Here is a 16,149-nt window from a genome sequence, read left to right on the forward strand (position 1 = left end):
CAGATCCCCTGGAGCTGGGGGAAACCCAGGGGCTGGGGGCAGATCCTCAGGAAGCAGTGGTCCCGACGCATGTCGGGGCAGGCAGCCAGAGAGAGACACAGAGGTGGGAGATGGGAGGGGGCGGGGGATGGGGAGGATGGAGAAGTCACTGGAGAGACCACTACACTGGGCCCATAGGAGTCTTAGCCTCCATTTCCTGGCACTGAGGTTTTCCCATGAGTACTTAAGTCTATGCTGGTCCCATCACTTGGCCCCTGAGACCTGTATCTTCCTGGTTTTCTCAATTCTGTTCTGATGCTGAAGGGTAGGGCAAATCCATGATGTGCGCTCTTGGATATTGTAGCTTGAGGCAAGTCAGCAAGGAGTGCAGGATCTGTGCTCTTCCAGAATATTGGGGCCACATGCCAGGCTTTCTACCTGGGAAGCAGAACCCCAGAGGCCCGTGGCAATCCATCTCTAGCTCCAGAACTCAGAGTCCACTTCCTGGCTCTTCTGGCATGGGCTGGGCCTACAGGGCCACCAAGTTTACTTCTGACTATAGTCTGCTGAGGGTTGGGAAAGCAGCAATGGTGGGCTGGGGTTTAGCTCTGTCTGTAGTTCATGGAGTGATGACTTTGGCCAGTTGCCCCCCTCTCTGGGCTGCACTCTCTACCTTGGACTAGATCAATGGTTACCCCAGTGTCAGCATATTTCACGGAATAACTGTTACACAAGAACAGCTATGGCTAAGGGATTTGGGGGAAACCCTAAACGAAGGGGGTCCCCTTGCTGTAGGATTACCCAGAGCCTTTCCGCACATCTTAAATCCCCCGGAGGGGACTGTAGCATGCAGTGTTTGCCCAACTGACCTGACCAGGGCACCCCATGACACAGAGCTTCTCACCGTTCTGAAGATATTCTGAAGGGCACGCCTCGGGATGTGCTAGACGAGATGTCTCCAGGGGCGTTTCCCAGCTCTGCTCTGAGATTTCAAAAAATTCTGAGATTTAAAAAACGTAGCCACCAGACGTCCAGTGGTCCTTGCCTCCTGATATGTCCTGTGTGGAATCCCCAGTGTATTTTAGATGCAGTCTAAACATCTAAATAGAGTATTTTAGAAATGATAGGATGGCACTTCTGAGACTAGCTTAGTAAAAGGCTGTGGCTTCCATACTGGGTGCTTGTTTTCTCCCTCTTTCTGCATCTGTCCGGCTGCACTCAGCTCTCCCTTCTGTCCTGGCCCCTTGGCTCCCAGTGGGGCCCCTCTCGGGAATCCTCAGCCTCTGCTATCCTCATCCCGCATGCGCTGGGCAGCCGACTCCACCCAGTTCTCGAGACCTCACTCACATTTGGCCCTCCTATTTCAACATGTCCCGCATCGCCATTTTGCCTCCCATAATTACATTCAATACATAATGTGGGGCCGCTGAGAGGCCCCAAACCAACCTTTCCCATGCCTGTCCCAACGACGGTATGCCCATTCAGAATGGGGGCCTCTTCCCCTAGGAGGGCAGAAGGCTCCTGCTGAAGTGCAGAGAGGGGCAAGCATTGTTGGTTAGGCATGTGTTCTAGATAGAACAGCTGCTAGGCTGCCTGGCGCACTCTAGCAGGGCGCCCCCGCCTCAGTTGGCCAATGCCCGGATTGAAGGCATATCTGTAGGGCTGCTCGCCAGCTTGGAGAGGGGTCCAAGATCTCAGTCGCAACTCCAAAAATATCCCTACAGTGTGGGGCTTGGGGAGGGGCAGAGTAGCAGTCAATGAGAACAGAGGCCAGAGACTGGGACCCTACCTAAGAAGCGAGCTCCGGCTCCGTCAGCTCCCTGCGGGACCTGGGGCATGTCTGAGGCTGCCGGATAAGGCAGGATTTCCAAACCCTTCCTTTTTCAGAAGTAGAATTCTTATCAAATATAACACTAGATGAGCCCAATAGCTAGCAAATAAGGGGAGCTGCTGGTTGGGGGTGGAGGCACCGGGAGGGCTGGAGTTCTGGCCGCAAGATTCCCCACTCTATTGCCTCCTGTGGGCCCCCACTGCCCCCCTCACTCGATTCTGGCCCCCCAGGCCCTCCTCCTGCCCAAGGCTGTGTGCCCTCCATACCCTCTTCAAGCCATCAAGCTCATTTCTGAGGCCCTTCCATCTCTAGCACTGCCTACCTCAGCCCTGCACAAGCATGAGGGAGGCAGAACTGAAAAGCAGTAAACAGGATTCTAGTCCCAGCTGAAACCTGGTCTGGCAGGTCAAGGACCTGGAGTGGCCTGTGCTTAAGCTGAGAATTTGGGAGGGAAATGAAAATTCACAAAGGCGGGCCAGAGTGCTGCCATGATTTTGCAGTGAGAATGTTTATTGAGAATGGCTCATTACAAACAAAATATATATATATATATATATATATATATATATATATACACACACATATATGTATATATACACACACATATATATATATATACATATATATATATATATATGTATATATGTAGAAAATCTCTGCAATGCAAAAGATCCCTTTTGTCCCTGTGTGGCTGGAGTGAACAAAACCAACTGTCCAGTGTGGCTTCGCTGGGCCCCCAGCATGTGGACTGGGGTCACAGGAGCCACGTGCTATGGGCGCTGGTTCCTGAAGTCCGGATTCTCCAGCCTTGTTTCCATGACGTGTGCGAGAACGCCTTTACGTTTGTGTCCCACCGGTGACCCTCCCGGGCAGATGGCACCATCTGAGGCACAGGTAGCTTTCTTGTTCATCTTCCAGACAGGTGACCTCTAACTTGTGGCCTGCCCAGGGACTGAGCGTTTTCCACACGTCATGTGAAGGACTGAGGTGCTGTGACTGCTTTCTGGGCTGGCTGCTCCCAGTGACAGCCTCACCCATCATCCGAAGCTTCACTTCCACATTGCTTTTTCCTTGATATGTCTATTCTCACCACAATTTTAGCCAGATCCTTCCCAAGGAGGCCCAAACCCCACAGCTGCCACACATGGTATTCCTGGGCATGCAACTGGAGCTCCCTGGGATCCTGGGCCACCGACATTAAGGCAAAAGGGAGAAGGCCGGGCTGAAGACACTGCTTGTCTCTGAAACCATGGGGGCTAACCTGCTGGCTAAGCAGCTAACAGCACCTCCCTTGGGGCCAAAGGCTGGATCTGGTGTTGAGGAGCAATACAGTTGAGTGGTCCGACAGCCCTTGCAAGCAGAGACCCCCTGCCGCGCCTCAGAGAAGCTATGGTGGGGAGGCATCAGCCAGCTGGTGGGAACAGATGATGAACAGGGTTTGCAGGCCAGAGGTGTAGCACCTGCCACCACGTCATGCCTTGGGCAACAGAGGACCAAGGCACAGGGGGACAGGGGCAGTATGGCTGCTGGGGCAGCCCTGCTCCTTTGCCAGGAACAGCTCACGAGGGGAGGGTGTTCTTGGCCCCTTTGGGAATGCGCCAGTTCCCTTAGTTTTCTGGTGCAGACCTGGGTTCGAGACCCAACCCCACCATAGTCCTGGGCAAACTCTCCCCAGACTGATGGCCAGATTTTGTCTGTAAGCTGGGGGGCTCTGGCATTCAGCCTGCCAGCTGTTGAGTCCCTTTCTATTTGAAAGACAACTTGGGCTGGCTGATCTGCTCTGTGCAGAGAGGTGTCAGCGGTTCCAAAGTACCTGCAATCTTGCTATCATTGTCTTACTTGAGAGGGACTCTCACTCCCCACAAGTGAAAAACTTAAATCTCAAAAAAACCAAACCACCCCCCTACCCCTACAAGAAAGAAAGAAAAAAAAAGAAGGAAACAGCTCTAGTCTATGTTTCATGCTGTGCTGTGTGACCCTGGGCAGGTACCACCCTTCTCTGTGAGGACAGAAGAGACCCAACATTCGGTGCAAAAGGTCCCGGCATGAATATCAGGATGGGTGGGAGGCCACGGACTGTCTCCCACCATTGTCTCAGGAGTGCAGGCCCCAGCACACCCCGGCACCCAGGCCTATGAGGCTTGGGGCTCCCCACACCCAGAGAATAGGCCCCACTGTCAGGGCTTAGGCTAGTGTCAGGAGGGCTCACAGGTGGGGGGAGTCCTTTAGGACCCAGGCAGCTGCACCTGGCCCTCTGGGTCAGGCGTTCTTGGAGTATGCTCTGCACTGCCAGCTAGCAAGAGCCGGGGCCCCGTCTATGACCCAGATGGCCCTCCAATCTACAGTGCTATAGTACCTGGAGGCCGAGGGGTGGGGGATTCAGGGTCCTTTCAGCCTGAGGCCCAGCCGTCTTCAGAGCCCAGAAGCCCAGAGGCCTCGCCACCAGACACAGGAATGTGGGTCCACTGGAAGGCGGGAGGGAGTGGCGGCATCCACCAAAGGGCACAGGGAGGTTCATAATACTTCTGGGGGATAGGCAGGTTGGCTACATGGTCTCCAAATACATGGACACCATCCTGACAAGTGGCATCTTCAGGGCTCAAGCCCCAGGTCTGTGGCGAGACGAGCTCAGGTTCTCCCCTGCCCTGGGTCTGGTTTGCAGGCAAGAAGGGCACCCACAGGGCTGGAAGTCCCCTGGGCACGGTTCAAGTCAGGTTTGGGATCCTGGGGGAGGCTCTACTCAGATGCTCTGGAGATGCCTCCAGCAACCAGCAGGTGCACAGGGTAAGTGGCATGACAACAGGCACGATGCTGGCAGACAAAGCATGCAAGTCTCGGGCTCCAAGAACTCTCTGGGGCTTTGTCACATGGGCCGAGGCTGCAGCTCTGCATCCAAGCCCCAGCAGCTTGGGGCCTGGGCCAAGGCCTCCTGAGTTGGCCCGGCTAGGGTGGGGCAGCGTGTGAGGGCCTGGGTACACCAGCCTCCTGCTGTCAGCTGTCCAAGTAGACAAAGAGGATATCCTCATCTGTGCCATAACTGGTTCTGGCTTCCTCAAAGTTACTGATGCTGGTGCTGCACATTCCTGCTGGGGACAGGAAGGGCAGAGTGGGGTCAGAGGGCTGGGGGGGAGGTTATACCTGCCTCAGTGACACCCAGGGGAGCTGAGGGAGGTCTGACCGTGTCCCACCTGCTTGGCCACCCTTTGCCACTCATTTTCCACCCACAGGAAGCCTTCCTTGCCTATTTTAGCCTTCATGAACTCATTCTCTCACCCTCTCCCAGTTTAGCAGATGGAGAAGGTGAGGCCCAGAGGGGAACAAACAGCTTGAGGACACATGGGGTAAGTCTGCTAGAGTCAGGGCAGTGGGGAGCCCTTGCTGCCTCTGGAGCTGGAGCTGGGACTGGGCAGACTTCCCTTTCTGGTAAGTATGCTTGCTGGCTGTCCTGGAAGGTTGGAAGCAGGGAGATGGGGGGGCGGGGGGAGGAAACCACAGAATAAGACTGAGGTGGGCCCTGGGCAGTGGTGCAGGGCTGGTGGTATGGGAAGGACAGATGGCCTGAACTGGTGTGGCAATGACCAGGGTGTAGAGGCTGCCCCGGCCTCAGGTCTGTGGTTGGTCTGTGCATGGCCAGAGGAGCAGCATAGATGACAGCAGCCCAGGAGGAGCAGAGGCTTTGGGGGGAAGGCAGCAAGGGAATGTGGAGGAGTCACGGGACGGAAGGGAATGTGGAGGAGTCACGGGACGGGATGGTGAATGCAGCCTGCCACCCCCCACCCCCGCTGTCCCTGCCCACCCAGCACTCACGGTCGGCATAGGCTGGATTGTTGTAGAAGATGCAGCCGGTGGTTCGGTTGTAGCCACGCAGCACGATGAAGTGGCCCTGGTAGTCGGGGCTCCGGCAGCAGCAGCGGTGGCCACTGGGGGCGAAGCAGCAGTACTTGACCGGACTGGAGCAGAGGTCGCAGTGCAGTACCCCAGAGTTCACCAGCACAATGGCCACGTGGCCCTGGGCCAAGTGCTCCTGGATGTCCTGCACACTCACTGTGCTGTGGGCGGGAGAAGGGTCAGCCAGGGCTGCTGGGCCCCGTGCCCCACCTCTCAAGTGGACCCCTGCTTGGATCACAGAGCTCGGGGGCATGGCTCATCTTCCCTACTTCATGAGCTCCTTGCAGGGAGGCAGACATCCTGCTTTGTCCCTGTGGCCTGGGCTCAGCCCAGGATTAAGCATGGCACTAGTGCCAGGGTGTGTGGGGGGGCAGGTAGGACTCTGAGTGTGCCCAAGGACAAGCCGGCCTGGTCAGGTCCTTCCAGGGGTGGCAGGAAGAGGCCACTGAAGCAGCACATGGGACCCCACCTCCCAGCCTGGCTGGTAAATTTTTTTTTTTTTTCCTGCTGAGCACCTTCCTTGGATAATTACCCTAAATCACATGCGGTTTGCACTGGAAGCTGTGGGTCCAATTTAATCCCCCAAATCTGAGCCAAGTGTGGCTTCGTCAGTTTCAAAACCACATTTCTTTGAAAGGACTGGTTTTCTTTTCTTTTTTTTTTTTCTTGAAGGCTCCTAAGGCAAAAGGAATTTTCCAGGAAGGGGCAGGTCAGCTTCCAGGGGATCCCCAGTTTGGCAGAGCTGGCTGCTCCCTGAGGCAGACTCGTAGGCACTGCCCTATTCAGTGCCCCACAGAAGGCAGTACCCTAAAAATCCTTCAAACTAAGAATCCAGAACAGGCAAGGGGCTGTCGGCGGGGAGGGTCCCCTAGGCTAGGGGTCTCTGTCCTCCGCAGTCTCCGCAGGAGTGCCGGCATGAGCACGACGTGGCTTGGCCCAACTCCAGCCCACAGCCGAGTCATGTGGCAGTTTGGTTCGGTTGCCTCAGCCCGGAGAAACATGCCATTTTCCCATTTGGTCTTTGAAATGAAATATCTGGCTGAGTTCCCAACGGTATGTAGCAGCGTGGGATTTCAACTACAGGGAAAAAGCAGGGGCCTGGGCCGGAAGGAAAAGCACTGTGCTCCATGGAATTAACTGGGTGCAGAGTGTCAGGTTTGGATCACAGCGTGGCCGAGCGGCCGGCGGTGACGGTGGGCAGCTCAAACTATTCTTCCCATCCTCAGTTTCTTCACTGGATGAACAGGGACAGCACCAGCTTCCCATTCAACTAGCCAGCAAGTGGCACGTGCCACTAAATGAACATTTGGTGGCTTCCGTCCCAGCATGTGCTCATGCAGTGAATGGATGCATGGAGACTTCTCCTGTTTTCCAAACTACCTATTGTGTGGTAACATTATGTTAACAATGAAAACAGAAGTCATTCAAGAACAGGGAGACCTGAGAAGAGTGGTTTAGGGTAGCCCAGTAGGGATCTAAGCTGATGTGCCTGAGCCTGGAGAAGAAAGTCATCAGCATCTGGGAAAGATACTCCCAGGTTCTGCCCGAATTCTGCTCTTACGTATAGGTAAGAGGGGAGACCCACATAAGGTCATGACAGTCTGTGGGGAGATCTGAGGGCCAGGCCTCTCTAGAGAGCCTTCACAAGGGGCTATCCTCTGTCACTCTCCATCACTTTGCCAGCATGTTCCTTAGGCTGTCCCCATTTCATTGAGGGTTCCTGTGTTCTGTCTCAAGCTACCATTCTGCGAGCAGCCTGAGGGCTGGCTAGAGTCTGTCTGGTTCACGTGTCCCTCCAGGCCATGCCTGTGATCCATCCAAGGCCACAGTTTTGTATACTGTAGGTCATGGAGTCCCACCTGTCCCCATTTTATGGATGGAAACAGTTAAGGCTCTGGAGGGCAAGTCCATGCCCTTGGCCACCTGGGTAGGATACCCCAGTTCTGCCTGACAGTAAGTACATGGGTGAGCAAGCACACAAGGAAGAATGAGGGGAGGCTCACCATTTTTCCACAAGCACCTTGCAGGCCTTGGCTTGTGCAAACAGCTGGTTCACCCGGGTCTCCTCTGTGTCAAAGTGCTTCCTGTAGAAGGACTAAAGAGATAGGGCCGGTTGGAGGGGCCACCTGTCCTAGCTGCCTTCACTCCCATTTGGATGAAGTACAGGGCACGTGATGGAGTTAAAGATGGTGAAAGAGGGGAGGAGCCCAGCCTGTTAGGGGAGATGGCATGTGAGGCATGCCTGGGCAGAATGCTGTGTGTGTCTTGAACTGGCAGGGTGGCTGGCCAAAGCACACAGGACCACACAGAGGCACAAGGACAACACTCAGGAAATGGGCAGGCAGCTGAGCTCAGGTCAGCTCTCCCACTCCCCCAGCAAGGCTGGTCATCCTGGGTTGTGTTTCCTGGGGCACCAGCAGGAGTCTGTGGTAAATGAGCAAAGGGGGGTGGCTAAGCCCACTGAGATGCTCCTCCACAGTTCGGCTTAGCAAGGTGAGGTCCAGGGAACATACTTTGTTTGGTGTAGGGGACTGCAGGGGTCTAGAGCCCCTCTCTGTGGGGGAGGCAGGAGAGACCCTGTTCTTGGGTTCTTTTCTCTGCCTTGCAGCTACAGTGATCAAGCCAGATCCATTAACCTTCCTCCCCTGGCCTGGAAGATTCAAAGGAAAGTTAGGTTGACTGGCCCCGGCCACCATGTGAGAACCCTCTTGCCAACAAGGTCAGCAGAGACCCTGCTCTGCCAAGTTTTGGAACCTGGGCCAACATGTGCCTCTACAGCAGGCAAGACTGGCTCTAACTACATCGGTTGGCAGGGGTTGGGGCGGGGTGGAGGGGTGGGTTGTGCACTGGTATCATGGTGAGGCTATCGTTTTCTTTTTCAAAAAGAAAAAAAATAGGGAAGATGGCATTTCAGTTTTTCTTCCGGAATACCAACTAGCCAGCTTGACGCCATCTGTCCCTATGACAAGAAAGAACATGGGCAAGTGGTGGCAGGGTAGGGTCAGAATGACATTCTCCGAGGCCCTGGGCACTGAATGATAGGAGGGAAGGATGCAGAAAGGCAGCCTGAGACGCTCATCTGTACACCATCCAGTGCTCTTGAAGGTAGCCTGCGGGAATCTCACTGCTCAGATGCTTTGAGCAGGCCGGACCCCAAGGTTACCTAGTCTGGCTAGATCAAAAGTCCTGCCCATAGCATCTCCGCTGCTGTTCCCTGGTCTCTGAGCACTTGTGTGTCCACTCAGGTGTCCGGGCCTTGACCATACCCCACTTTTATTTATTTATTTGATAGACAGAGATCACAAGTAGTCAGAGAGGCAGGCAGAGGGAGGAAGGGAAGCAGGCTCCCCGCTGAGCAGAGAGCCCGATGTGGGGCTTGATCCTAGGACCCTGGGATTATGACCTGAGCCGAAGGCAGAGACTTTAGCCCACTGAACCACCCAGGCAACCCGACCATACCCCCTTTCGATTACTGGACCTGGGTGAAGGCCTGGTGACTGGCTGCCCACCTGGTTCTTGTAGCCCTTGTCGACGCCCAGGGTCTGAGTGCAGAAGCGGTGCCGCACGCCAAAGTGGCGCATCAGGTAGGCCAGGTCAATGGTCCAGATGCTCCTGGTGAGTCGTAGCTCCCGCAGGGCACTCTCAAACTCACCGTCGTCCAGCGGGCCCAGGTACCTGTGGGTGGATGGGCTGCTGAGGTTGGCTTGCTTACATAGGGAAGCTGGTTGAGGTCACCCTCCTCCCAGGGGCCAGATAGCCACTATCAAGAACTCCCACTCCCCAAAAGATTCCATCCTTCGTCAGGAAATCCTGTATCGTCTACTTCTTGGGCATGACCTGACGCTGCCTGGGGTACCATGTTGGCCCTGGAGTCAAGGATTCTGCTTCTTTTTTTTTTTTTTAATTTGACAGACAGAGGTCGTTAAGTAGGCAGAGACAGAGAGAGAGGGAAGCAGGCTCTCTGCCAAGCAGAGAGCCCAATGCGGGGCTCGATCCCAGGACCCTGGGATCATGACCTGAGCCGAAGGCAGAGGCTTAACCCACTGAGCCACCCAGGCGCCCCAAGGATTCTGCTTCTTGAATCTCCTTGAAGGTTGTGTAACTTTGGGTAAGTTGCCAACCTCTCTAATCTCACTAGCTTCATTTCTAGGATGAGATGCTTGAATCACATCAGTGGTTTTCTAAGTTTTAGGCACAGAACCTTTTTGCTGAACACTATCTGGCCTGGATTTCCAGGATATAAGACAAGTAAGGGACAGGTTACTCTGGGGTTCCTGGCCGTTGCCTGAAGTCTCCTACAAGGAGATGGCTATGGCAGTCTATGCTCTGATGGTCAAGGTTCCTGTGATATTCACACAGCCTTAGTTCAACAGTTGGCTCCCTAGTGACAGTCTTGCGGGAGCCTGAGGTTGGACGGTCCTGTGTCCCAGTGACGGAGTCACTCTGTGGACCAGGCTCAGGCACCTGGGATTTCTCTGGCTATCCCCAGAGCCACTACCTGGAAGGCCTTGTCCACCTTTTGCCTGCTCTTGCAGATGCGGTCAAGTCTGGATGGAAGCTGGGCCTCCTGTAAGGCCCAACCAAGAAAAGCCATATGGATGATGAATCCCACCCAGGTCTCTCCCTGTTTCTCCTTCCAGCCAGAGCAGATGGTACGGATGGGGAGGACCTAGGCCTGCCTACTCACCGCAGCACCATCTTGGAGCAGGCCAGGCCGCAGTCCCAGTGGTAGAGCTGCTGGATGATGGGCACGGGCAGCTGCACAAAGTCTCCTACGAAGAAACACAGGGAGGTCACAGACCCTTGACATTGTGCCTATCACTGCCACCCCCCACTGTGGCCACTGTCATTGGCTCCTGCCCAGATCCTGTACGGGCTGTTCAGGGGCCAGCAAACAGCCTTTCAGGTGCCCCAACCCATTCTCCTTACAGTAACAGTAATCTCTCCCAAACACCAGTCAGAGTAGGTCAGCCCTACACAAAATCCTCCAATGGGTTGGTTCGTATATCTCTTAGGACAGTGCCTTCATGGCTGCTGCCCCAGAACCCTCTGCCTTCTCACCTCCCCTCATCCTCACTGGGCCAACCTCTAGCCAGAACCTTTTCACCTACTGTGATCCCTTATCCCCCAGGGCCCTTGCACACCTCTTCCCTCTGCCTGAACTCTCCCAGGTGTTTGACCTAACTCCTACCTTTGGATGTCACTTCTCCATCATGCCTAGCCCCCCACTACATGCACTCCCAGCCCTACAGGCCTCTCTCTGAGAACACTCTTTTTGGCAGGACCTCCAAAGCCCCCCAGGGCCACCAAAGTGTGCAGTCCACAGTTAGAAGGAAGAGAGACTGTCATGTAATCTGTGTATGTGCGATGCTACCCTAGGTGGCCTCTTGGTCTGTTCTGGCCAAACAGTGTGGAGGAGCAAAAGAGGCCTGACCTCGGCACTTTAGTCCCAGCTCTGTCACAGCCTGGCTGTGGGCTGAGCAACTGATCTCACACTAGACTGAGTCTGGCTATCTCTGAAGTGGGAGACTTTGTTCTGATTCAGTCGTTCAATCAACAAATATTTCCCAAGAGCCTAGCACCTGGCATGTGAACTGGAGATGTGGTGGTGAGTGACAAGAACAGATTCCTGTCCTGGTGGTCAGGAAAAACAAGCAAGGGTAAGAGAAAAACAGAGGACTAGGCTGGGAAAATGGGGGGGGGGGTGCCTTAGAGAGTTAAGAGTCAGGGAACACAAGACAGGGGGGAACGGCATGCAGTGAGGTGCTAAAGCAGGGGCCAGCTGCAACGTGGCCTACTAGAACCTCCTACTCTGGGATCCCACAAATCTGGACAAAGTTCAGAGTCTGAAAAAATGGGAGAGACTCCCCTTCAGCAATCGCCACTCACTGCTCGTTCATGACACTCACTCAGCATGTGAAAACCCAGCCCACATTGTTTCCCATCTCGGGGTGGTGGTGGGCAGTCTCTAGGGTCTCTCTTGAATCCAGAGCTTTTGCTGTGCAGAGCTGCCCCAGAAGCCAACTTGCCATGCCAGGCCTGGTTCCTATTGCAGGCAGTAACCAGAAGGGCCCTGGTGTCTGTCCTGGTCTTTCAACCTGCTGGCCTTGTCTGGACAGGGCCTTACCTGGATTGAGTCCCGAGCTCCTACTCTCCTTTGTCTAAACCCCCCCCAGCCTTCAAGGCCTGGCTCAGATGCTACCACTTCCAGTGCCTGCTCTGCTCCCAGGCTGGCCGCGCCCTTTCCCTCATCTGTGCTCTGCTAGGCTGGAGTTCACTCTTCCGTCCACAGGTGAGGTCCTTGCTTGGAGCTTGTTTGTATCCTGTGGAGCTGTCATACATTCCCAGGACGCAGGGACCAGTAGCTGCTCCTTCACTGCCTTATGCTGGCCTTCCTCCCTCCATTCCCCACCTCCAAGGGCATGCAATAGGGCTTGCAGATGGCAGGATGGCATGGGTGAGTACAGGCCATCTGCTGGCTGAGTCACTTGAGGAGAGGCACTTGGCCTCTTTTTGCCTGCTTCTTCCTCTATGAAATGGACCACCATAGATGGCAGCCTGCAGAGTGTTATGGGCACCCAGGGCAAGAGTGTGTTGCAGGTGCTGATGTGAACTCTGCCCTCCATCTAGAGGGCCCTGGTGCCCTGAGCCCAGCTGGGCTGAGGCTTTGTTCCCTGACGCCATATGCCTCTAAAGGAACCCAGGCCATCATTCAAGGCCTTCCCACAGTTGCCTCTTCCCAGGGTTGTGGATTCTGTTCAGAGGGCTCTGTCCAGCCTGACTTCTGCCTATCCTCTGTCCCAAATTCCACCCCCAGCTCCTCTCCCATCTGTACCCAGTAGCCAGAGGAATCCCAGTCCCAGTCCCCCACTCCTCTTAGAATAAAGTTGTCACTCCACACCACGGCTTACTGGGCCCTGCCCAACCCAGGCCCCACCAGCCTCACCTTGGCCCTTACACTTCACTCACTCAGTTCCAGTTACTGTGGGAAAACCATCAGCCTTCATTCTACCCCTCTGTACGTACAGCTGCCTCTGTCTGGAACTTTCTTCCCCTGCAGCTCTTGAGGCTGCCCCTTTTTGTCATTGGTCCCAGCTTAGATGTTTCTCCTCTGAGAGGCTTTTTTCTGACTATGCCTTTGGGGGGAAGAGGGTCCCCCTTCCCAGCATCCTGGTTGTTACCTTCACAGTACTTGGCAAAATGAATGAGAAAAATAAAACAGAGCTACTCTGTCTCCCCACAAGACTGTAAGCTTCCTGAAGACCGGGAATTTGCTGATCTTGTTCACTGTTACTGCCAATGCATAGTATCTGAAGCTTAGCAGTAACTCAACAAACATTTCTTTGAAGAAATGAGCCTTTTTTTTTTTTTTTTTTAAGAAACAAAATTATTACGCCCTCAATGTGTGCTATGGTTTGGAGACACTAAAGATGACTAAGTTCCAGGTCCTGCCCTCCAGATTCATATGCTAAAATAATCCCCCCAATGGGCTAAGTGGAGAGAGAGCTCTATGCAAGGTACTACTTATTCTCTCATGATGAAATGCCTCCCTTTTCAAGACTCCTTCTCTGTGGCCAAAAACTGTCTTTTTGTTTCTCTCTACACAGGCCGTTTACTCCCCAGCCTTTGCTCTTGCAAGATTCCTTAGTCTGGAATGTTGCCTCCCATTTCTTTTTTCTTTTTTTAAAGATTTATTTATTTACTTAACAGACAGAGATCACAAGTAGGCAGAGAGGCAGGCAGAGACGGGTAGGGGGAAGCAGGCTCCCCGCTGAGCAGAGAGCCCGATGTGGGGCTCGATCCTAGGACCCCGGGATCATGACCTGAGCTGAAGGCAGAGGTTTTAACCCACTGAGCCACCCAGGCGCCCCTTGTCTCCCATTTCTGAACAGCCAAATGCTCTGGTCTCTTTCCGTCTGAGCCCTTCAATATGAGTATTTCAGGGGATCGTGTCTGCCTTCTCCACTGGACAGACTGAGAATATCTCAGCGGCAGGCAGGGACAGGGTTGCATGTGCCTTGCCGAAGCCCTTGGACCAGAGCAGGCATTCAGATATGCTTGATGCATGGAAGGTGTTTTTCCAAAAAGGCCTTATCCCTTGCGGTACCCAGGCCTACTTGTCACAACAATGCCCTAACCCCTCCCCCAAGCTACCAGACTATAGCCCCTCTGTTCATGGCTCCCTCCTTACTCTGCAGCCTGGGCTCTGGCACCAGCTAGCTGGGTCATCTTGATGGCCAGGCTTTGACTCTGTCTGTGCCTTTCCCTATTCCCAGCTGTAAATGTGGCACAGGACAGCTGCTCCCAAGGGTCCTTGTGAACTCTGCTGCACCTCCTCTTCTTGCCCTGATCCTAGAATCCCTTGATCTTGAGGCCCTGTGAGGCTAAACATACCCACATGGCCATCCCCAGTCTTGGCACAGGCAGGTCAGTTCACAGGGGTCTAGAGATACTCCTGTGGGGGGCTGAAAAGGAGAGGCAAGGCCTTCCAAGCCCAGAACTACTGCTAGATGTTGATGCCTGGAGCCAAGGGACTGTCCCGCCTATATGGAGGGTCTGCCTGTAAGGCCCTGGCCTGGCTTCATTTGGCAGCTATTGCCAAAGAAGGCAGACCCTGGATACCTAACTCCTTTCAACTCTATCTGCTCCTGTGCAAAAGCGCAAGTAACAATGGTAACCTACTTTACAAAAGGGTCCTTATGAGGGTTAATGAGGCACCCCATGTAAACAACTTAGCAGTGTCTGCTCATGGAAAGCTCCCTATGAATGTGAGCTATTACTTCACATTCCTGGGACTCAGGAAAGGCAAATGTCTGGCCCAAGATCACAGAGTTAGATAATTCGAAGAGTAGAGATGTAAATCCCGGGATAGCATCAGACCCTTCGACCTGCAACATTCACAAAAGAGACCACTCCCTGGGCGTGACACCAACGTCCCTGATGTCTTAGGGTGGGGTCCCACCTGCTCTTGACCTCTCCCATGAGTTGGCACCTCACTTTAGAGTTTACTAGCACTTTCTCTTTCTCACCAACCCTAAGAGTTGCAATCATTGCTTTCCCCCTCCCCCACCCAGAGAAGCAAACTGAGGATGAGGGCACTGAAGATAGGTCAGTCTTGGTTTCTGCCCCAAAGGAACTCAGGCCACCTAGGGGCAGAAGGAACCCAAGGGTCAAGAACTACAGTAAGACAAAATGCTAAGTCTGGGAGGCCAGGGTAAGGGGCACATCCATTGCTCTATGCTTTCAGCCAGTTCCCTGCCCTTCTAGGCCTCAGTTCCCCCACAGTTCCCAGGAAGGGACGCGGGATCTCCTAAGGAGCTCTAGCAGGACTTTTCGCTTCTGGGGAAGGTGCCGCCCTTGCCCCGCAACCAGGACCCTCCCACCATGACCGACTTCAGAGCTGACTGGGGTCCCAGCCCTAGGATCAGTAAATCCCAAGTGACCCGGGCTGAGGGTTGAGCGGCCAAGGCGGGAGCGTACACCTGGCCAGGTATCGCTCAAAACTCGACAGCCCGGCCCGTGGCAGCGGTCGACCCAAGGTCGCGCGGCTGGACCCTGCCCGCACTAGGGCGGGGTCCCCCTCGTTCCCCCGGGTGAGGGCCGGGCCCTGGGGAGACACTGACCCGGCTCGAGCTGCGGCCCCGCTGCCTCCTCCGTCCTCATGACCCGGGCCGCGCGGGGCGCCCATGGCCCCGGCCCGGCGCCGGCTGCAGCTTCGGCTTCGACTGGGGCGGGAGCCGGGCTGGTGCGTGTCAGATTCCTCCTCCGCTGCCACCGCCACCGCCACTGCTGCCGCCGCCACCGCCAGCGCGGTGGGGAGAAGGGGAGGCGGTGGCAGGGCCGCCCCAAGCCCCGCCCCGCCCCTTCCAGGCTTCGGCTCGGGGCCCCGCCCCTTCCCTAAACCCCACCCCTCGCTGGGTCTCGAAGAAGCCCCTCCCTTTCTTTTCCCCGGACTTCTATTCCTAGAGGCCCCCAGCCTCTGGATCTAAGCGGGTCCTGGCCATTGGCAGTCTCGGCTTCTGGTAACCCCGCCCCTTCCCCCCCGCCCACTCTTCGCGCAGACGCGCAGGCCCTTTCGCGCCTCCGCTCCCCGGAAGCTCCGCCCCTTCGCCTGAGCGCGGCCCCCAAGCTCTGCCTTTCCACCAGCACTGGGTCCCCAGAGACTTCACCTTACCAAACTCCGTCTCTGCCTGGCGGTACTTCTCGGCCACCCTCAGGCCTAAGGTCAGGTCCTATCCGCACACCGCGGGGCTCTGGGAGACCTAACACTACTCGGCCTTTCTTGAGGGACGGCCATAGGCCGGCTCCGCTCTACTCTAAACCGGTTTCTCTATCCGTATGGTGAGCTACCTCGCCTTAAGGAGGACAACCCCTTACCTGGTGGTGCGGGGTTCCAAAGGTTAAATTGTGAGGGTAGGTCCTGGCCCTCAGCCCCACTGCCTGCTGCCCCC

The 16,149-nt window shown here is 55.2% G+C and overlaps 1 protein-coding gene across 5 annotated transcripts; it reads right to left on the minus strand.

Annotated features, from left to right (window-relative positions):
* Positions 1–2,299: 2,299 nt before the first annotated feature.
* Positions 2,300–15,560, minus strand: GUCD1 (guanylyl cyclase domain containing 1). Of its 5 annotated transcripts, none has more exons than XM_046024584.1 (6): positions 15,322–15,560; positions 10,386–10,470; positions 9,208–9,373; positions 7,702–7,793; positions 5,618–5,730; positions 2,300–4,896 (listed from the first exon to the last, which is right to left on the minus strand). In XM_046024584.1, the coding sequence occupies exons 1-6, from the start codon at positions 15,359–15,361 to the stop codon at positions 4,802–4,804; spliced, it is 591 nt and encodes a 196-aa protein (XP_045880540.1). In that variant the 5' UTR covers positions 15,362–15,560; the 3' UTR covers positions 2,300–4,801. The 5 variants fall into 5 exon arrangements, with proteins under 5 accessions (XP_045880540.1, XP_045880542.1, XP_045880541.1 ...); XM_046024586.1 differs by having other exon boundaries at positions 5,607–5,859; XM_046024585.1 differs by having other exon boundaries at positions 2,300–4,893; positions 15,322–15,559.
* Positions 15,561–16,149: the final 589 nt, after the last annotated feature.

This window comes from Meles meles, chromosome 12 (assembly GCF_922984935.1).
Source record: "Meles meles chromosome 12, mMelMel3.1 paternal haplotype, whole genome shotgun sequence".
Taxonomy (NCBI): domain Eukaryota; kingdom Metazoa; phylum Chordata; class Mammalia; order Carnivora; family Mustelidae; genus Meles; species Meles meles.

What these genes read in the sequence shown, in the direction of transcription:
- GUCD1 (XM_046024586.1), bottom strand. Translation starts at nt 15,361, where the DNA reads ATGAGGACGGAGGAGGCAGCGGGGCCGCAGCTCGAGCCGG. An exon ending in GGGGCCGCAGCTCGAGCCGG is followed by an intron (nt 10,471 to 15,321) that starts GTCAGTGTCTCC and finishes GTTTCTTCGTAG; the next exon opens with GAGACTTTGTGCAGCTGCCC. An exon ending in AAGGTGCTTGTGGAAAAATG is followed by an intron (nt 5,860 to 7,701) that starts GTGAGCCTCCCC and finishes TCCCGCCCACAG; the next exon opens with CACAGTGAGTGTGCAGGACA.